Source organism: Pan troglodytes, chromosome 2 (genome assembly GCF_028858775.2).
Source record: "Pan troglodytes isolate AG18354 chromosome 2, NHGRI_mPanTro3-v2.0_pri, whole genome shotgun sequence".
In the NCBI taxonomy this organism is placed as follows: domain Eukaryota; kingdom Metazoa; phylum Chordata; class Mammalia; order Primates; family Hominidae; genus Pan; species Pan troglodytes.
Window position 1 is genome coordinate 137,126,327 of NC_086015.1, and position 21,719 is coordinate 137,148,045.

Below are 21,719 nucleotides of genomic sequence, written 5' to 3' on the forward strand. Positions count from 1 at the left end.
ACCCGATTCCCCAGAAACCCCAAGCCTTTCACTGCCTGGGCATGGTCAGGCCCTCTGCCCTCAGTGCCTCCCCTTGTTTGCTGGTGAGTTCCTACTCACTATGCAAAACCTCCTCCAGAAAGCCTTCCCTGACTCCTCCAAGCACATCACGCCCATAGCCTTGCTTGTGTATGTAATATTAATCTTAATACTGGCTGAGATTTGTTGCCTGCTTATTGTGGGCCAAGTACTACCGACCTCACACATCTGAAGGCATATAACCCCAATGCTGCAAAGCCTCTGCCCTTATACTCCACCCTGGCTGAGCTCCTTACAGGAAGTAACGGAGCTGTGAAGATGAGGTGCTCTTCCCCTGAGCAGCTTTGGTGGCCCCAGAGGAGCAGGCATGGTGAGTCTGTGCCACTTTTTGCCAGCCTGTCTCTGAGCAGGGATGGGGAGCTGGGGAAAACACTGGCCAGGGAGTCAAAGGGTCCTTTCATCTGTGTAAAAGCCTTCACCTGGCAGACCTTCGCTTTCTTTATAAAACGGGATGAGCAGCTCTTCCTGCCAGATCACGAGGATGTAGACCCCACAGTTCACAATACAGAAATGATCAATGATTCTCAAAATCTCGCACCCTACTTCTGCAAGGAGGGAGGAGATAGAGATTGCTGTTACTATTTCATTAACAAAATTACCTATCACCTGAGCTTTTATCATGTGCGCTTTAATCACATGCCATGTATAGATGTACTTGATCTTCCTGGAACCCCAACAAGGTAATGATCAACCTCCTGCACAGGTGAGGAAAATGAGCACAGGTGGTGCCATTGCACACCAACACCATCCATTCAGCAGAGGGGTGGGCTGAGGTGGAAGCCCAGGATGCAGGAGGACCAATATGATGATGGGGTGGGGGTGGGAGCTGGGGCTGGGGCCGGGTCTCTAAGCCCTCCTAGGTCTGCTGGGGACACCATATACCCCTCTTGGCTCTGTCCTTTCCCTGCCCTCCCAGCTTACCCCTCCCACCAGGCTGTGGAAAGGGGTGCCCCTGGGCTAGGAGCACCTGGGAGGTGTCACCTGCCCTGTCGTCCTAATCATGGTTCCTCTCTGTGTGGAAGACACACCTCCTGGAAGCAGAAGTGCAGGATAGCCCCATCCTTGTTGCTTGGCAACCAGAGCCAAGCACATCTTCAGCAGAAGGGAGCCAGCATGCCCCTCCCCCACATTGTGCCCCCAGGGAGGGTTGCACTCAGGTGTAGGGGGCCAGGAATGCCTCCCAGGAGAGGAGGTGGTAGGCTGGAGAGGATCCTGCATGTGGGACCCAGGACAGTTCTGGGGGCAACAGTCGGCAGAGCCCCTGATCCCACATCTCACTCCTGCAGCCCCTCTCACCAGCAGCATGCTTGTCTCCAGGCTGGGAGTGTTATTGGCTTGGCCTCATACTCAGAGCTGGCACTGAATTGCAGAACCAGAGTTAGAGCTCCACTGGCCCAAGGGGTCACCCAGCCCAGTAGCCTTGAGGGGATACACGGAGAAAGCCAGAGATGGGCTGGGGCTTATCCAACATACAGCCAGCCAGTGACAGACCGGGAATAGAATCAGGGTCTTCAGGGCCCTGGTATCTCCAAGCCAGAAGAGAGGATGTGGCCAGGAAAGGGTTACCCCAGAGTAGGTGGGAACCAGCCATTTAGTTTAATTGGTTCTTCCCTGGTTAGTAATTAGTTCTCAGCTAGAACCATGGCAGTGGGCTGAGGGCTGACTTGGGAGGGATTTAGCTGCCCCCATAGGCTCTATCAACTTCCTTCAAAGCACCACAAATGGAAGAACAGGGTGCCTGCTGTGCAAGACCAGCTCCAGCAGCTCCCACACGGAGACCCTGCTTCCCTTCTCCCTGCTCAGGGCCCCGCAGGTTCCTCTTTAGCAAAGCGCTTGGCACAAACACTCCCCACGAGTCATGCACAGCAGACCTTGTGTCCAGAAGACCTCAGTGTTCTTCTGTCTCCTCCGCTCCAGTCCTAGGCCAGAAGCTGCCTTTGAGGCAAGAGGTCTGATAGTCCACTGTGTTTCTCACAGTGACCTGGGTCTGAATTCTAATTCTGCCACACTCACAGTGAGTCCTTGGGCAGGGCCAGCTCTCTCTGAGCCTCTGCCTCCTGACCCACAAAACAGGGATGATCCCACATCCGTCACAGGGTGGCTGGGAAGATAAAAAGTGCCCTGTGTGGAGCCTCCGGCATAGTGGATGTTCAATAAATGCCATGTGAGTGAACTCATGTGAGGAAGGACACAAGCTGCCATTCTTTTTATGCATTTCCTGGAAGTAACCTTTGCTTTGAAAGCTCTATTCTGCCCTCAGGGGTGAGGTATCATCTGCCTCCTCAGGACTTGGGCCTGTCCCTTAGGTATGTCAGCCCCTTGGGACAGGTGATGGCTGGCCCAGAGCATGTGATCTGGTCACCTGGGCTCCCTCTGGCCTTGTTACCAAGAGATCAGAATAAATAAGTTTTTCTACTAAAAATAAATCACTTTATTAAAATGCTAAATTATGTATATCAGTCAATATTTTTTAAAAAGATCTTACTTTGTTTAGGGCAAAAGTTATTAAAATAATGAAAACAATTTTGAAATCTCAAACCCCAAGATATGGTAAAGAACATCCTAGGAGTCCTTAAGAGTTGTGAGTCTTCATCTTTTCCTTCCCTTGTTCTAGGAAACAAAGACTGGCCTGGCATTCCAAGTTCCCAGGGGCTTCCAGTCCCCAGGCCCTGCTTGGAGCCCCATTTCCTGGCAGCCTGTCTTTCCACCCTAACAAAAGCTGTCCATCTCAGGGCGTGTCTGGTACTTCTCCCTGGCAACCTCCACCAGAGCTCCCCCAGCTTCTCTTCCCTGTGGTGAGAAATGGAAAAGAATGGCAGACGCAGAGAAAATGCCCATCAGCTTTCCCGGTAGTCCACCCTGAATGTTTATGAATTCTGCTGTTCTACCTAGCCTTCTCTCACCTTCCCCAGTGGTTCTGTCCAATAATTTCCCAAAGTTATCCACACTGAAACCAGACAGCCCTACACATTCAATGGCTGATGCATTCGGCAACAACGGACGACTTGGGTGGGGAGGACAGGGGAAATCTGCAGCCTGGATGGGATATAAATGTTACCACCCTTGGGCCTGGCCCCGGCCAGTTTGCAAAGTTTGCAATGTCGGGGCAACATCTCTAAAGATAGTCATAGACTGATTTTAGGGATAGAATAAGGAACAAAAGGACAATAAGGTTATTTTGTTTTATATATATATATATTTATTTTGGGATGGAGTTTTGCTCTGTTGCCCAGGGTGGAATGCAGTGGTGCCATCTCGGCTCACTGAAACCTCCGCCTCCTGGGTTCAAGCGATTCTCCTGCCTCAGCTTCCCAAGTAGCTGGGATTATAGGCATGCGCCACCATGCCCGGCTAATGTTTGTACTTCTTAGTAGAGACAGGATTTTGCCACGTTGGCCAGGCTGGTCTCGAACTCCTGACCTCAAGTGATCTACCCACCTTGCCACCTTGGTCTCCCATAGTGCTGGGATTACAGGCGTAAGCCACCACGCCCAGCCTTATTTTGTTATAATTTAATGTGATTCATTATAATCTGGGGGCTGCAAATGATAATGATCATCAGATCATGCAAAAGACAGTAATTATTATTACATCTACGCAGCCAGAACATATTCTAAGTTTCTTTTTTCTTTGCTGGCAAGTTCTCTTGCTATGCCTCATCAGATTAAAGGTGCCACCTTCCTCTTATACCAAGTACAGGTTAATTCTCATCCTGGTGTCTGTCTGACTCTCTCACTCACACACATCTGTTTAAACAAATAAAAAAGCAAAGGTTCTGGGTCTGTACCCAACCTCCACAAAGGTGCCCCTTCTTATGCCAGCCACTGAGGAAAGGAGAAAAATTGGGAGGAGAGAAATCAAGAGAAGGAAGCTAAGGCTCAGGGCAACAGGGTGATTTCTTCCAGATGTCAAAGTGAGCTCTGGCAAGCTGAGGTCTGGTGTGTCCCTTTCCACCTCTGGTGGCCTGGTTGTTCTCATGTATTTCTTCAGAGACTAGGAATGAGGAAGTGCCCCCCAAGAACTTCAGGTTTTTTGAGATGAATTGTGAGTTGGGCATGACCAAGGTTAAATGATCCAGCTGGGCACCATGGCTCATACCCATAATCCCAGCACTCTGGGAGGCTGAGGCGGGCAGATCACTTGAGGTCAGAAGTTCGAGACCAGCCTGGCCAACATGGTGAAACCCCATCTCTACTAAAAATACAAAAATTAGCCGGGCGTGTTGGTGTGGGCCTGTAGTCCCAGCTACTTGGGAGGCTGAGGCACAAGAATCGCTTGAACCCGGGAGGCGGAGGTTGCAGTAAGCCAAGATTCTTAAGATATTACTGGTAAAAAAATCTGGCTTAAAAAAGCAGCAGGTGTCAGGAATTTGAAATAGGAATCCTATTTCAAAGCCACCTCAACTTCCTTCACTTTTAATCTACTGATGGGCCATCAGCAAATCTCACACAGCAAGGATAATCTCATCATTTTCAAATCAAGATACTTAATAAGCACAAACCACCTGCAGGTGGGGAGGGGTGAAATGATGACTAAGACATAGTCCTCAGAAGATGCTTAAAATTCAATTACGGTTTTTGTACCTGAAAAAGTTAACATTTTAAAATCCTTAGCTAACAGAGACAACAGAAGACGGGTCATGGGGAAGCATATGATTATATTTAAGAAATGTTCAGAGAAAACCAAAGCTATGCCATGGTGTGTGGCCAGGTGGGCTGGTAGCCCAGGGGAGCAGGAGTGGAAGTGAGCACCTAAGAGCAGGTAAGTCTGGAAATTGGTGGGAGGAGGAAACTTGCTAGGAGGGGCTGCTGGCACATCTACCAGGCTGATGAAGGGCTCCCTGCAGGAGGGCAGGTGTTCCATGGTGTGGCTAGTGGGAGGGCAGGGGTCAGGATGGGTCAGGCTGCGGGCAGAGGAGTGAGCCTTCCAGGCAGTGGGGGCCACTGAATGATCATTAACCCTTAACCACAGAGGAATGGGCTGAAAGTACAGGGACAGCCCCAACTCAGTACCACCAAGCCAGATACCTGAGAGTCACCCTTGTCCTCTGAACCTCCACCTCATACACTTTCTACAGGGCAGAGTAGAAGAACAGGCAAGGCCCTCTGGGTAGGGTGGGCTTGTTCCAAGACCTACTTTCTACACACAGCCCAAAGATGAAGTAGCAGTAGCCTACTGCCTATAGAAGCATCCCTTGCTAGCCTACCGAAGCTGCCTCTGACACCAGCCCCCAGAGGCGGGTCAGGCGCCCCTGCTCTAGGCCCCAGTAGCAGCTGTTCTTCTCTCATCATGGCTCTCATAGACCTTTACTGTAATTATATCCACAAATGGCTGTGCTCCCAGTGGACTATAAGTTCCAGGAGGGCAGGAATACGCTCAAAGAATAAATAAATAAACAGATAATGGAGGGAGGACAGGAGAGAGAAGGAGCGGGACGGAAGGATACATGAACAAATGACTAAACAACTGAGCAACAAAAAGGCAGCTGCCTGCATAGTCGCTTCATTGCACAGCTCCAAGGAATGCTATTCACATTATGCTCAAAATGGACAGCACCTCCAGCAGCACAATACCAGGGGCAGGGCAGGCAGGTGGCTGGTCAGAGCGAGAAACTGGCCTGCCGTCCTCAGCTAGGAAAGCAGACAGAGCTTTTGCGTCTCCATCCAGTCTTCCTGCTTTTGCTGGAAGAGTCTTGGGGAAGGGGAGGTCAGAAGAAGACAGTGCACAGCAGATGCATCCCTGACCCTTCCCACCACACACATTGAGATGTGCCAAGTAAGGCCTAAAAGCCGACAGAATGCCATTAGAGCTTAGGAGGAAGACGTGGGTCCCACAGGCCCACTCTCCCCTCCTCAAACACCTGCTCCTGCTTGTCTTCTCGGACGCCATCAAATGCCCCAGTCGGGACTGACATATGTCGCCCTCCCATGTCTCCTACCACTGCCATCAGCACAGGGGCATACCCAGTAGGCCCAGAGAGCCATCTGGCACCAGTGGGACTCCACAGCCTCCCTGCCACAAGGAAATCTCTCATCCTGGGTCCACAGCACCCTCCCCACAATCCCAGCCTGTGCCAAGCTGACACTGTCAGCCAGCCTATATTCCACAGGCCAGGGGGACAGCTGCCAGGAAGGGGGCTCTTTCACTGGCTTGAGGTATTTCCTCCAGAGTGGCTTCTCAAGGGCCTCCCATTCAAACCAGTTCCCTGGTATCTTCAAAGACCTGATGTCCACCTGCGATTATCTGGCCCAGGGTGTGCTCCACACCCTGGTCCATGCACGCCACTCTTCTTGGGAATCCATTGCCCTTGCCCACCAGGCTAGAGAAATGCCACCATTATGCTAGGCACAGGAAATAAGATAAAGCCACATCCCTCCAGCTCCTTCCCCTGGCCCATCTCCAGGGCACTCGGCTCATATCGGCAAGCCCATGCTGCTCTGAAAGACTCCGCTGAGCTCAGCTGGCCCAAGTCCCCCATGCACAGAAGATAAGGGACCTCCGAGGTCATATAAAAAGAGCGAGCCAGGGCCAGCGTGAGGGCCAGCCCTCAGGAGGCTCTCTCCACTGCACAGGCTGCAGAGAATGCTGGCACAAATGACCAACAGATGCAAAACTGTGCAGGCAAGGTAGAAGAAGCGGCTGTGGAGGTGACTCCCCATCCCATAAGGCTTAGAGATGCACATACATGTCCCCTACCTAACTCAAAAGCTGTGTAAAACCTAAAAGAACCCACTAACAATGCAACAAATTGGAAACAGGCTTTTCAGGGCCTTGGGACTCCCTGACAGAAGGCACCAGGGTGGCCAGCAGCCCATCTCACTGATAGCAGTGACTCTCTAATGACCATGTTCCAAGGGCTCACAACCCTGCTCCTTACCAACTACTCAGCATTCCTACCAGTCACAAGCCCCAACCATAAGCCTGGCTGGACAGAAGCAACCCTTACTCCCTCTTGGGGAGGCTCGCCAGTTGTTGGCTTCCCCAATTCAAGGTCATCTTACTTCACAATGACACGCTAGTGAAAAATATTGGACTGGAAATGAGAGGTGGGGCTCCAGCCCAGAAGCATTAGCAACTCACAATGGGACTCTGGGACTCCAGGCAAGGCCTCCCTGTTCCCTGGGGCTCAGACTTCCCATTTGAACATATGGGAGAGGTGGTGGGTTCATTTCTTAGGCTTCAGCTCTCATTTCTGTGATTTTGGGAGCAAAGGGGGTCTGTGGAGCCCAGCAGGGGCCTCCGTTCATCAGGGATTCTGAAGGAGCCCAGATGTTCCCTCAAACTCACCAGAGACACTTTCTTCACCAAACTCCTAGTCCTTTCTGAAGCTTGTGCAGACTTAGAACAAATGTTTGCTGAGAACCTACCAGGGTCCAGGCACTTTGAGAGACACTAAAGAAACATGAAGAAGTAAGAGAATTGTCTTCAAGCAACCATTTTTCAGAGACAGAAAGTGAGTCACAGAGAGGCCTCAAATTTTACTAAAGACAACACAGCTAAGAATTCAACCCCCAGGCTGCCTGATCCCTACAGGTTATCTCCCAGGGCTCCAGGCCGGGTGAGACTAGCACTGGGATGTGAATACCACCAAAATCCCTTCCAGACACAGGGTATGGTCAGCTCTATGAAACTGGGATCTATTAAAAACAGGCAATCAGAATCCAGGGCAAACGCTGGCTGGCTGAGTGGATCTTCTTCTGAAATGCCCAGCCTGTCCCCCAAACCCATCTCCATACTGGGCCTGGACACTACCTTCTAACGTCCTTCTCTGAACCATCCATCTTAGGCAATGAGTATCAGCAGACAGGAGCCAGCCACGTGACCTCCATAACCCTTATGTACACACAGCACAGTAGCACTGTTCCTGGGCCCACCCAGTCCTCCCACAGCTGCCTTTCTTTTGGCCCCCCTTGTCAGAGAGGCACCAACCCAGGTGAACAGGACTGGTCTGCAGAGGCAGAGCTGGGGTCCTGTCCCGCAAGGACAGCCTTCTCCCAGAGCAGAGCTGACCAGAGCTCAGTTTGTCTCCCTGCAGCCCCATGCGAGAGGCCTCTGGAGGGATGCTCTGAAAGCCACTCCTTCCTACAGGTGGCAGAGGGGTCCCTGCCCTTCAATCTAGGCTTCCCGCCTCTAGGGACTAACCTGGTTTTCAGAGATGTTTTCCTGGGGAGGGAGCCGGGCAGCGGAGAAGCAGTCTCCCCCTCCCCCAGCTCTGGCCGACTGCCAGGGTGACCTCCCCTCCCCCAAGAAGGGCGGTGAGCTGGGAGGTGGGGGTGGGAAGAATCCACCGATGCTCTCAGGAGGAGTGCTGGGAAGCTAGGCAGGGCGTGTCGCCTGGGCCTTTCTCTGCCCAGAGCGAGACTTCACAGCCTCTCGGTGTGAGGTGCCCCTGTATCATTCCCCAAATCGCCTCGAGTTGGGGTAGCCCTCACTGCAATTGCCCAGATCCCTGGGCAGCAAGGAGACTAACAAGCGCCGGCGAAGGGCAGCGGGTCTAGAACCTTCTGTGCCCAGTCGGACGTGAGCCAGGGGAGGTAGGCGCCCCGTTCCCTCATGGCCTGCACTCGCTCTTTCGAGCAGAGACAGGTGTCGGTCTTTTCTCCCCCGGTGGCTGTTTGTCCCAGGCCCTGGACGTGCCCTTTCGCATGGTTCCCAGCAGGGTCCGCAGGGAACACCCCTCCAGTGCAGCGGAGTGGGGCCCGGCCAGACCCCAGCTTCGCTTCGTTCTCCAAGGGGGGCGCCCGTCGCTCTCCCCACCCCCGCCAGCACCCAGCCACCTGCGCGGTCGCCCGCAGCCGGTGCCGCAGTGTGAGCTAGCCAGCGAGCCCGGTTCCTTCACGCCCTAGCCAGCGCCGCGGAGCCAGCCGCGGAGCCAGCCGCCGCCCTCCGGGCCCCCTGCAGCGCGGCACCTGCACACACACCCCGGGCCCCCCACCCAGGGCCCACCCTCACCTCCACCCCAGGCTCCAGCGCCTCCTCCGTCCTCACCCTTGGCCCCTCCCCAGCCCGACCCCGCCCCGACCTCCCCATCCCTGTCCCTCTCCTCTACCCTGGCATGGAGTGGCCTTTCCGAGCCTTGGCCGGGGGTCCCAATGGGGTGGGCGATTGGGCGGCGGGGGTCGACTCGGCGACAAGCCAAGAGATTAAGCCGGGTACTTACCGCTCTGCTCCCCCAAGAACACCAACTTGAATTTTCTCAGTGGATTCCCAAAATCTCCCCCTGCGGACATGGTGCTGGCAGCCGGGGCCGGGAGAGGAGGAGGAGGAAAAAGCGAAGGAGCAGGGAGGGGAGAGGAGGAGGGCGAGGGGAGGCGGCCGGCGGTGCGGGAGCCGGAGGGGGAAGGGCTGGCTGCGCGCGTCCCTGACTCCCCAGCTGCGTCCCGGCCCCGGCCTGCGGCTGCGTGTCCGGCGGCGGAGGAGGAGGAGAGAGAGGAGGAGGCGGAGGAAGGCTGGGGCTGGGCTGCTGCGGTCGGCACTGGCTGCGGTGCGAGGGGCGCGCTCTTTACGCCCGAGGCGCGGCGCTGGGAGAGAGGCGCGGGCGGAGCGGGGCGCAGGGACGGCGCGCGGGGCGGAGGAGCGCTCTCCAGAGCCGCGCCAGTCGGCCCCCTCCCGCCTGCCTCCTCCGCCGGCGCCTGCGCTCTGTGCGTTCCCCAGCCTCTGATGTCATGCGGGGCCCGCGGCGCTGCGGGGCTGGGGGGCGTGCGCCCGCCCACCCGAGCCCGCACCCGGGCAGGAGAGAACCTCCTCGCCGTACCCCTGAGAGCCCCCCGGGGGGGACCGTCTCTCGCTGCCCCGCTGCGTCTGTCTTCCCCACTCTACCCCTCTTTTGAATCCAGAAAATGACAGAAATTGTCAGGGGACATTTGTTTCTGGTCTTTTAAACCTAGATGCCAGTCCCTTCCTCCACCTCGCGAGACACCGATGCACAGCACAGTCGTCCGAGAGGGCGGAAAGGAACGAAGGTGGGGGAGAGCCAGGGTGTGGCGAGGCGCGTCAGGGCGGTCAGACCTAGGGAAACCTGGCGTACTTGGCGCAGATGGGGCTCGACTCTTGCCCCCCGTGGCTTCTAGCCCGCCCTTCCCTCTCGAGGCCTAGACCCTTTATTTGGGCGGCCTCTTGTGGAGTCTGTGGGTGCCCCCGCAGACCTGGCCAGCGAGAGAGGAGCTGCCAATATAGGGCGCGCCTACCTCAAACCAGCTGCTCATTTGGATCATTTTATGCCAAATCCTAACCTGCCCCATGGGAGAGAAGGAACGGTGACGCTCTGAATGCCAGTGCCACTATCTCCAGGACAGTGCCCTGCGTTTCTTGATCCCAGGGTCGCCAGGCTGACAATGCCACTCCCCACCCTGGCAATTAGGTGTATCTGGACAATGAGCTATCTGAGGACATGTGGGCGACCTCTCCTTGGCCTCTACTCGCCTGGTCCATCGAGGCACACAGACCAAGTTGTGAGTGGGTGAGAGCAAAGAGCAGACGCCAAGTGCTAGAAACACTCCCAGGACAGCCCGAGCCTAAGGCATGCTGGTTAATTGAGGTTTTACAAAGCTGTCCCTTACTGTTCTGCCACAGCGTGGTCTTGTTCATTTATGGCTGTTCAGTGAGCATTTATTTGAGATAATAATCTGCATGTCGGTGAACACGATGGTGTGTGCATGCATGTGTTATAGAAAGAGAAAGAGGAGTGAGACACAACCTTCACCTCCAGATTTCTCGTGGACACTTGTTACCCCCTTTTTGACTTATGGGGCTTGCTTGGGCAAGCTTGTCTGTCTCCCTGGTGTGCTCACCTCGAATCTCTTTCCTATTTCTTGTTAGAAACCTGACCACAAGTTCCATAAAAGCAGTAGTTGAAGCTCCACCACTGCATCCCAAGGACATAGCTCAGAGTTTAAGAAATAGTTGTTGAATGTTTGAATGAACATCTAGAACTCAAATCAAAATAACTGTCCTATTCTCATAATTACCTTTAGTTTGGAACCCCAGGGATTGTAAGTCATCACCTAGAATATCTGCCCCGTTGTGGCTGGCACCAGGCTCAGGGTAACCCTCCAGACACCCACCCAATTCTCTGGGGCTCCTGCTCTCTTAGGAGACCATATCCAGCTTGGGGTTGAAGAAAGCTCTGAAAGGAGAGGAGACTCCCAAGTCACAGCCCTTCCCGTCTCTATAAGTGATCCCTCCAAAGAAGGGCCAGGGAGCTACTGGCCAAGGTACCCAGCCATGCAACACTCGTCCAACCTGCACCTTCTCCTAACATCTAGTGCTGTCTCCCTGTACCCTCTCATCCTGACCTGATGAGATCATCGGTGGCAAGACAAAACAGCTGAGGTGTGCCAGAAAAGGCACCATCTTTTGGGTAAGCCTAGGCAGGTCCTGTACCTCCTCTGATCATCTGGTCCTGCACATGTAAGGTGGTATGGCAGTAGGGGAGGGAGGGCTGGGGCAGGGCCCCTCTGGGCACCTCTAAGCCTCCAAGTCATCCCATATGCTTACCAGGTCCAGCTGGGCTGACTATGGTCCAGCTTACTTTGGGGGACTCTGTCATAATTCTTCCAGTTCAAATGACAAAAACCCGGCTCCGACTACTGGGCTCACGTCGCTGGAGCAGATACTGGCATTGCTCTCAGAATGCAGTCATCATGCTGTGGAAATGAGAGCCTTAGAGACTCCAAGTTTGCTCTGCTCCAAGTCTCTCTCCTCCAACTATCATTGCTTATCTCCCCTGATTTTGGGTCTTGTCCTTAACCTGCCCTAAAGCAGACAGACTTTCTCCAGGTGGAAAATGTGGCCACTGAACCTCAGCTTGGCAACCTCACTAGAAAGAGTTTCTTCCATATCATAGAATCTGTGCGTTCCATTTAAAAAAATTCTTTAAATCTTCCTATTTAGTATGTGCTGTGTATATGTAAGTTACAAAGAAAACCTATGACTCTGAGTGCCCATTTACCCTCTACACAGCTGGAGGGCTCAAATATTGTAGTACTTTTCAGGCCCCCAGGTGCTTTCTTCTCCTTCCTCCCTCCGCAACTTGGAAATCCAGAATCTTAGCTTTTCTTTGAGTTTTATCACATTGGATGTGTCCTTCACAATACTTTGTTTTGTTTTGCATCTTTTGAATCTTATATAAGGTATCAAACTGTGTTTTCTGTCCTGACTTGCATGTTTCTTAACATCATGTTTCTGAGATCCATTTGTTAATTCATGTAGCAGCAGTTCTTTCATTTTCACTGCTGGTTAGTATTCTAGTTATGCCCCAATTTTTAAATGATTTTCAGTAAAATATGTCATTTAAAATTTTTATTTTATTTTATTATTGTTGTTATTATTTTTGAGATGGAGTCTCGGTCTGTCACCAGGCTGGAGTGTAGCGGCGCCATCTCGGCTCACTGTAACCTCCGCCTCCCGGGTTCAAGCAATTCACCTGCCTCAGCCTCCCGAGTAGCTGGTACTACAGCCACGCACCACCATGTCTAGCTAATTTTTTTATTTTTAGTAGAGCCGAGGTTTCACCATGTTGACCAGAATGGTCTCAGTCTCTTAACCTCGTGATCCGCCTGCATCAGCCTCCCAAAGTGCTGGGATTACAGGTGTGAGCCACCACGCCTGGCCTTTTTTTAAATTATTTTAAATAATTTTATACTCACATAGAGGTTATAAAAAACAGCGCAGGGAGTTACTATGTATGCTGCACCAAGCTACCCCAGTGATAACATCTTACATAACCACATTGATTAGTAAAACCAGGAAATTAACATTGGAAAATGCACTCAGTTTTGTTTCTGCTATTAACAAACAATGCTGCCATCAACATTCTTTACATGTCTCTTGATGCCTCTGTGAAGTTTCTCTAAGATATGTGTCAGTAGGTAAATTGTGGTATAAAAACAAGTGTATGTTTAATTTTGTGCCAAACTATTTTTCAAAGATATTCGTTAGATCATATAGCACTACAGCATCATCTATATTTTTCATTTTCTTCAAGATCTTGGTTTTCCTGAGCCCTTTGCTGTGTTTTATATATATATATATATTTAAATTAAATTTTTGAGATCATTGTAGATTCACAAACAGGAAAAAAAAAAAAAAGACAGATCTGTATATCCTTTATCTAGTTTTCACCAAGAGTAAGATCTTGCAGAACTTTATACTACAATATCATAATGTGGATACTGGAATTAAGACAGTCAAGGTACATTTCTGTTCTGTACCTTGACACACAAAGAGCCCTCATGTTCCCCTTTTATAGCCACGCCCACTTTCCTCCCACCCTCAACCCCTTCCTAACCTCTAGCAACCACTAATCTGTTCTTCATTTCAATAAATGTGTTATTTCAAGAATCTTATATAAGTAGCATTACACAGTATATCACCCTTTGGGATTGTTTTTTTCACTTCACCTGGCTGGAGCACTCAAATATTACAGTACTTTTGAGGCCCTCAGGTGTTTCTGCCCCTCCCTCTCTCCCCAGCTTGAAAATCCAGAACCGTGGCTTTTCTTTGAGTTTTTATCACATTTGGATGTGTCCTCCAACAATACTTTTTTGTTTTGCATCTTTTGAATTTTATATAATGTCTCAAACTGTATATTCTGTCCTATGACTTGCATTTTTCTTAACATTATGTTCCTGAGATCCATCTGTTGATTCATATAGCAGCAGTTCTTTCATTTTCCCTGCTGGTTACTATTCCACTGCATGTCCTATTTTTTTTTCACATAATTCTATGGAGATTCACCCAGGTTATTGTTTGTAGCAATAGTTAGCTCCCTTTTACTGCTGAGTAGCATTCAATAGTATGGACGTACAGTTTGTTTAACCACTCACCTGTGGAAAGGCATCTGAATTATTTCCAGTTTGGAGCCATTACAAATAAAGCTGTTATGAACTATCATGTAGAGATTTTTGTGTGAAAGGAAGTTTTTATTTCTCCAGGATAAATGCCCAGGAGTGCACTTGCTGGGCATATGCATGTTTGTTTTTTAAAGGAACTGCCAGACTTTTCCAGAGTGGCTCTACCACTTTCCACTCCCCACCAGCAATGGATGAGTGATCCAGCCTCTTCTCACCCTCACCAGCATTTGCTGTTGTCAATATTTTAAGCCATTATGAGAGGAATGTAGTAATATCTCACTGTGGGTGGTTTTAATCTACATTTCCAATGACTAATGATGTTCAACATATTTTCATGTGATTAATTGCCATCTGTATATCCTCTTAATGAAATGTCTGTTCATGTCTTTTGTCCATTTTTAAATTAGATTGTTTTCTTTACTGTTAAGTTTTGAGAGTTCTTTATGTATTCTAGATACTAGTTCTTTGTCAGATATGTGATTTACAAATATTTTTTCCCACTCTGCTGGAGTGCAGTGGCACAATGATGGCCCACTGCAACCTCAAACTCCTGGGCTCAAGTGATCCTTCTGCCTCAGCCTCTTAAGTAGCTATGACCACAGAGGTGTGCCAGCACACCCAGCTAATTTTTAAATTTTGTTTTTATAAAGACAAGGTCTTGCTATGTTACCCAAGCTGGTCTTGAACTCCTGGCCTCAAGCAACCCTACCACCTCAGCCTCCCTAAGTGCTGGGATTACAGGCATGAGCCACCACTCCGAGCAATTTAACAAGGTCTCTTTCAAAGCAAAAGTTTTTGAGTTTGATGAAGTCTAATTTACTGATATTTTCTTTTATGAATTGTGCCTTTTGGTGCCATGTCTAAGAACTCTTTACTAAGCCCTAAGTCCCAAAGATATTTTCCTATGTTTTTTGAAAAAATTTTAAAAATAGTTTTATGTCTTCCATTTATGTTCATGGTCCATTTTGAGTTAAATTTGTGTGAGGTGTAAGACTTAGGCTGGAGGGGTTTTTTTGTTGTTTGGTTTTGGTTTTTTGCCCATGGATGTCCAGTTGCTACAGCATCATTTGTTGAAAAGATTATATTTTCTCTATTGAATTGCTCTTGCACCTTTGTCAAAAATTTGTTGGTCCTCATTACTGTGGGGTGGTGGTAGAAGTCCAGCCTACCCACGTGGTCTATGCTGACATTGCAGGTGGGAGGCCTTGGTACTGCCCACTGGAGGCAAAAGTCCTGGCTCCCATCTTGACCTTCTCTGATACCCCCATCCAAGCCAAAGAGTTGGGGCACCTTGATATAGCCTGGCAATGCTAGAAGTCTATATTCATCACTTAGACTTTGCTGGCTAGGTAGGTGTGGGGTGGGAACAGCACAGTTTTTTCTGTGGTGTTTGGCTGGAGTAAAACAAACCCTTCCTGGTCCTTTGACTAGAGAGATCAAGCTTTTATTGGGGCTTGATTTGGGCCTGTGCTTGTTGATGTGTCCGGGTTGCCACCATCTTCAGCTCCAAGACCCAGATATATTTGAAGTAAAAAGAAAAACCAAAAAGCTCATCACTGTTTCATTCCTTGGGTCCCAGGGTCTCTAACTGGTTCTGCCTTCTTTTCTCCACCTTTCAGAGTTTTCTTATGTTTGTTTTATTCACAATATCCAGAGTACTCAGTTATATTTAATAGGAGGAATAGGGAAGAGTATCCCTACTTCATCTTTCCACACACACATTTTAATATACACTTATATTTAAACATAACATACAGGCATAAAAGTCAACAAATCACAAGTGTACAGCTTAATGAATTTCAATACAATGAACGAACATATCCTGGTAACCACCGCTCAGGTCAGGAAAAAGAATGTTACCAATACCCCAGAAGTCTCCATCATACCCCTCCCAGTCATTACACTGCATTTTCCACAAAGGAAATAACTCTTCAGATACATCAGCATAGATTGGTTTTGCCCATATTTGAATTTTAGATGAGTTGAGTCAAACAATATGTGCTCTTTTGAATCTCTTTCGTTCAGTATTGGGTTTGTAAGATTCAGCCATAGTATTGCATGTAGCCAAAGTAAATTCATTTTCACTGCTGCATAGTGTTTTATTGTATGAATACATCATGGTTTATTTGTCCATTCTACTGTAGACAAATATTTAGGTTGTTTCCAGTGTTTGGTTATTACAAATTTTGCTGTTATGAAAATCTTGTACATGTTTTTGGTGAGCATATGTACATGTTTCTTCTGGGTACACCTAAGTGTGGGGTTGCTGAAGCATGTATTTTTTCAGATTTAGTAGGTATTTCCAGCTTTCCAAAGTGGTCATATAAAGCATTAGTTGTATGTAAGAGTTCCAGTGTTTCATATCCTTGCCAACACTTGCTATTTTATCAGTCTTTTAATTTTAGATATTTTGGTAGATTTGTAGTGATATCTCACAGTAGTCTTAATCTGCATATCTCTGACAACTAGTAGTGTTGAGTACCTTATCTTATGTTTATTATCCATTTAGATATTCTCATAAGGAAGTGTTTGTTCAAGTATTTTCACATTTTTCTATTGGGTTTTCTGGTCATTTCTTATTGCCATGCAGAGTACATTATGTTTTCTGGTATTTTTAATAATACGTATGACAAGAATCTTTTTAAAATCTGGATTGCCTTTTTACTTTCTTAATGATATCTTTTGATGAACAGATTCTTTTTTAAATGTAGTCAAATGTATTGTTTCCTTTATTGTTAGGACTTTTTGTGTCCTGTTTAAAAAACTTTTGCCCACTCCAAGATCATGCAAATATTTTACTTCATTTAGTAGAAGTCACATTGTATTACCTTTCATATTCAGGTGACAGAACACCTGAAATTGATCCACTTTTTACCATAAGGATATCTACTTGATGCAGCAACATTTATCATCCTTTTCTGCAAAACGTACTGCAGTTGTACCTTTTTCATAAACCAAGTGACTATAAGTGGTCTGTTTCCAGACTTCTTTTCCATTAAGTCTGTTTCACTTTCATTGGGCCAACACCACACTCTCTAAATTACTATAGCTATGTTGTAAGTAGTGTAAATTAATCTTCAAAAATTGTCTTGTTTCTTTTTTATATTTTCCAAATACGTTTGTGAAGCAGAGTCTCAATTTCCAAAGACACACACACACACACACACACATACTACAAACTCCTCTGAGAGGGTTTTGATTGAAATTTCATGGACTCTATAGATCAGACTAGGGAAAGTTGACATCTTTACGACATTGAGTGTCTCAACCCATGAACACAGTATTTGCTTCCACTTATTTGTATCTTTAATTTGCCTCAGTGATGTTTTATAATTTTATGTAGAGGCCTTATCATGGATTGATCTTATTGATCTTATCCAGTATCATGTTAAATTCACTTATTTATTGTAGTAGGTTATCTATAGATTCCTTTTGGATTTTCTACATATACAATCATGTCATATGATCAGTTTTTAAAATTGTAGTCATTCTAATAGATGTATAGTGGTATCTCATTGTGATTTTAAATTACATTTTCCCAATGAGTAATGGTATTAAGCATCTTTTCATGTATTTATTAGCCATCTATATATCTTATTTGATTGTAGTTACAGTTTAAAAACTTTGCCAATTCAGTTTTAGTTATTTGTTTTCTTATTGTTTGGTTTTAAAAATTCTTTTTTTTTTTTTTTTGAGACAGGGTCTCTCTTTGTCGCCCAGGCTGGAGCACAGTGGTGCAATCTGGGCTCACTGCAGCCTTTGCCTCCCAGGCTCAAGTGATCCCCCCACCTCAACCTCCCAACTAGCTGGGACTAGAGATGCATGCCACCACACCCAGGTAATTTTTATATTTTTTGTAGAGACGACATCTCGCTATGTTGCCCAGGCTGGTCTCAAACTCCTGGGCTCCAGCCATTCGCCCACCTCAGCCTCCCAAAGGGCTGGGATTACAGGCATGAGCCACTCACTGTGCCCAGCTGAGAATTCTTTAATATATTCTGCTCACAAATCCTTTTGGGGAAGTGTTATGGTTTCATCAGTTTTCTGGAACAGTGTGTAGAATTGGCATTACTGTTTTTAAAAATTTGGTAGGATTAACCAAGGAAGCCATTTCATTCTTTTCTTTGTGGGAAGGTTTTTTAAATATGTTAAATTTCTTCAATAGATATTAGACTCTTTAGGTTATCTAGTATTTTCTTAAGGTAGTCTTGGCAGTTTTTGTCTATCAAGGGATTTCTCTATTTAAGATGTATAATTTATTGATATATAGCTGTTCAAATATTACTGTTCAAATATTATTATCCTTTTAATATGTATAGAACCTGTAGTGATATCACTTCTCTTCTTCCAGATACTGGTAATTTGTGTATTTTTTCTTTTTTTCTCTCAACATTCTGTCTAGAAGTTTATTGATTTTACTGATTATCTCAAAGAATAAACTTTTGGTTTTATTGATTTTCTCTATTATTTTCTCTTTTATTGATTTCTGTTCTTGTTTTTATTATTTCCTTTATTCTCTTTACTCTGGGTCTAATTTGTTCTTATTTTTCTACTTTCTTATAGTGGAGGCTGGTTTATTGATTTAAAATTTCCTTCTTTTCTAATATACACATTTATTGCTCTAAATTACATTCCAAGTATTAGCTGCATCCCACCAGTTTTAATATGTTGTGTTTTCATTTTAATTCAGTTCACAATCTTTTATAATTTTAATTTTGATTTATTCTTCTATCTATGGTGGGTTTTTTTTTAGAACAGTGTTATTTATTTTACAAGTATTTGGAGATGTTTAAGAAATAGTTTGTTATTACTTCTGATTTTATTTCATTGTGATCAGACACCAAAGTTTGCGATTTATATCCCTTAAATTTATTCAGGTTTGCTTTATGTCCCTGAATATGGTACATCTTGGTAAATATTCTGTGTACATTTGAATAGACTGTGTATTCTGTTTGTGGTTAGGTGAAATGTTATACAAATATAAATTAGATCAAGTTGGCTGATTGTATTGTTTAAGTCTTATATGTTCTCACTGATTTTCTACTTCTATTACTTACTGAGAGAGGGATTTGAAAATCACCAGTTATCATTGTGGACTTGTCTATTTCTCCTTGCTGTTCTATCAATTTTGGCTTTATGTGCTTTGAAACTTTGGTATTAGCTGCATAAAGGTGTGGAACTTTTATGCTCTCTTGATAAATTTGATGCAGGGCAGGAGAGCCCGAAAGGGGAGCTTAGCCCGTGAGGGTTCTCGGCTTTGCCCAGGAAAGAATTCAAGGGCAAGCCAGAGGTAGAAGAAAACAGCTTTATTGAACAGGCAGTGATACAGCTCCAGTGTTGTTAGAGCTCCATGACTGGTCCTGCAGAACAGGGTTGTCCCAAAGGCAGAGTAGCAGCTCAGGGCAGTTTTGCAGTCATAGTTATACCCACTCCTAATTGCATGCAGATTAAGGGGTGGTTTATGCAGGGAAGGGGTAGTAACTTTTGAATCATTGGGTGCCATGGAAAGGGGTGGTAACGCCCGGGTGTTGCCATGGCAACAGTAAATTGACATGGCACACTGGTGGGTGGGTCTGATTGAAAGCTGCTTTCACCAGGGTTATGTTTTAGCTAGTCCTCAATCTGGTCCAGTGTTGAACCCTCTGAAGTTGAGTCCCACTTCCTACCTAAAATTGACCCCTATATCCTTATAAAATGACCCTTCTTATCTCTGGTAATGTTATTTCCTTAAAATTTCATTTTGATATAAATATAGTCACTACGGTTAACTTTTTATAGTTTTAGTATAGTATATTTTCCAATCTTTCCCTTTTTAAGCTATTTATATAATTTTTCTGAAAGCGTGTTTCTTGCAGGCAGTATATATTAATATTTGGGTCTTGCTTTTTTGTCTAAACTGACAATATCACCTTCAATGAGAATGGTTAGAAAATTTACATTTAATGTGATTATTGATAGTATTGGCTTTAATTAAATTTATCAATTGCTATTTTTTCCCATTTGTCTAATCTGTTCTTTGTTCCTTTCTTCCTCAATTTCTACCTTCTATTGGATTGAGCATTTTTTTATGATTCTGTTTTATCTCCTTTGTTGGCTTGTTAGCTATAACTTTGTGGTGTTATTTTGGGGGTTACAATAGGGTTTATAGTATGCATCTTTGATTTAGCATAGCCTACCTTCATATACTATCATACCACTTTACCTATAGTACAAGATCCTTACAACAGTATACGTTAGGTTCATGAGAGAAATGTAGACAAATGTAAAGGTATAATGTTAAATCATAACTGCATATTACTGTAGTACATACTGTACTACTGTAATAATTTCATAGCTACCTCTGTTGCCATTGCAGTGATTTCAAGTGTTGTATTTGCCTAAAATACCATGTGATGCTAATCATATAATCATATAAATATACTCATAATATTGTCAGTTTGTGGCCTAAAAGATTAAATTGATTTTGTGATCAGAATATTTTCAATATTTTACATTTATCAAAAAACAATTTCAGCTAGATATGCATAAAATTAGTTTTGGCCAGGCGCGGTGGCTCAAGCCTGTAATCCCAGCATTTTGGGAGGCCGAGGTGGGCGGATCACGAGGTCAGGAGATCAAGACCATCCTGGCTAACACGGTGAAACCCCTGTCTCTACTAAAAATACAAAAAATTAGCCAGGCGTGGTGGTGGGAGCCTGTAGTCCCAGCTCCTTGGGAGGCTGAGGCAGGAGAATGGCGTGAATCTGGGAGGCAGAGCTTGCAGTGAGGTGAGATCATGCCACTGCACTCCAGCCTGGCCGACACAGCGAGACTCTGTCTCAAAAAAAAAAAAAAAAAAAATTAGTTTCTAACAATGGAACATGCTGCAGCAATGTTAAGTAAATAATCTATACTTACTTAAAGTTTAAAACCAGAGACTGATATTTCAAGATTTTTTTAAACAAATGTTAGTCAGATATTCAATAATCAGAGATAAAAATGTCAGCGGGGTTTAAGTTTTCTTACTGGTATTACACTGCATGTGAATCATCTTAATTTGAAATGTCAAGGAAAGAATAAAGCTTACTTATGACCTACCTAGATAGGTTCAAGAATTTATTTTTTCTTTTTCTTTTTTTTTTTTTTTTTTTTTTTTTTTTTGAGGCAGAGTCTCACTCTGTTGCCCAGGCTGGAATGCAGTGGTGCCATCTCAGCACACTGCAACCTTCACCTCCCAGGTTCAAGCGATTCTCCTGCCTCAGCCTCCCAAATAGCTGGGTTTACAGGCATGTGCCACCACGCCCTGCTAATTTTCAAGAATTTATTTTGAAAGTGCAACCTTTCATAATATGTACAAAATAACAATAGCGATTTGACACATTTTTCTAAAATGAATCAATATGCACAAGATTTTAATTGTAATTGCTACCATTATATAAACTGGCTGCAAAGACTGTAAGAAAAGTTTGAAGAATACTTTTTAATGTTGATAAATTTGGAATTGCCTTTTAATTTATATAATACTCCTTTGATGTGATTTAATAATACTGAGTTGACATAGCTTATTGAATTTTCTTAATTTAGATCTAATTTTGAAACCAATATGCTTTTGCTTTAAAGTCAAATTAATTCTTCTGAAAAAGATGAACTGGTTTTGTCAGTATGAACGCAAATATTAAAGGAAAAGTATAATATTGAAGGAAAATATTTTAGTACTGAATTCAGTTATTAAAACACTTTAATGTATATTTGAATCAATTTAAATGTTAATCTATTCTTATCTATAAATTCTATGAAAATAGTGCATCC

General features: G+C 45.8%; 1 protein-coding gene across 1 annotated transcript in view; it reads right to left on the reverse strand.

Moving 5' to 3' along the window:
* RAB6B (RAB6B, member RAS oncogene family) overlaps positions 1–9,721 on the reverse strand; it is a 71,749-nt gene extending 62,028 nt beyond the window's left edge. The window contains exon 1 of the mRNA XM_016941965.4: positions 9,239–9,721. Coding sequence (XP_016797454.1) covers positions 9,239–9,308 — 70 coding nt within the window. The 5' untranslated portion in view covers positions 9,309–9,721. The remainder of the gene's footprint in view (positions 1–9,238) is intronic.
* Between the last annotated feature and the right edge of the window lie 11,998 nt (positions 9,722–21,719).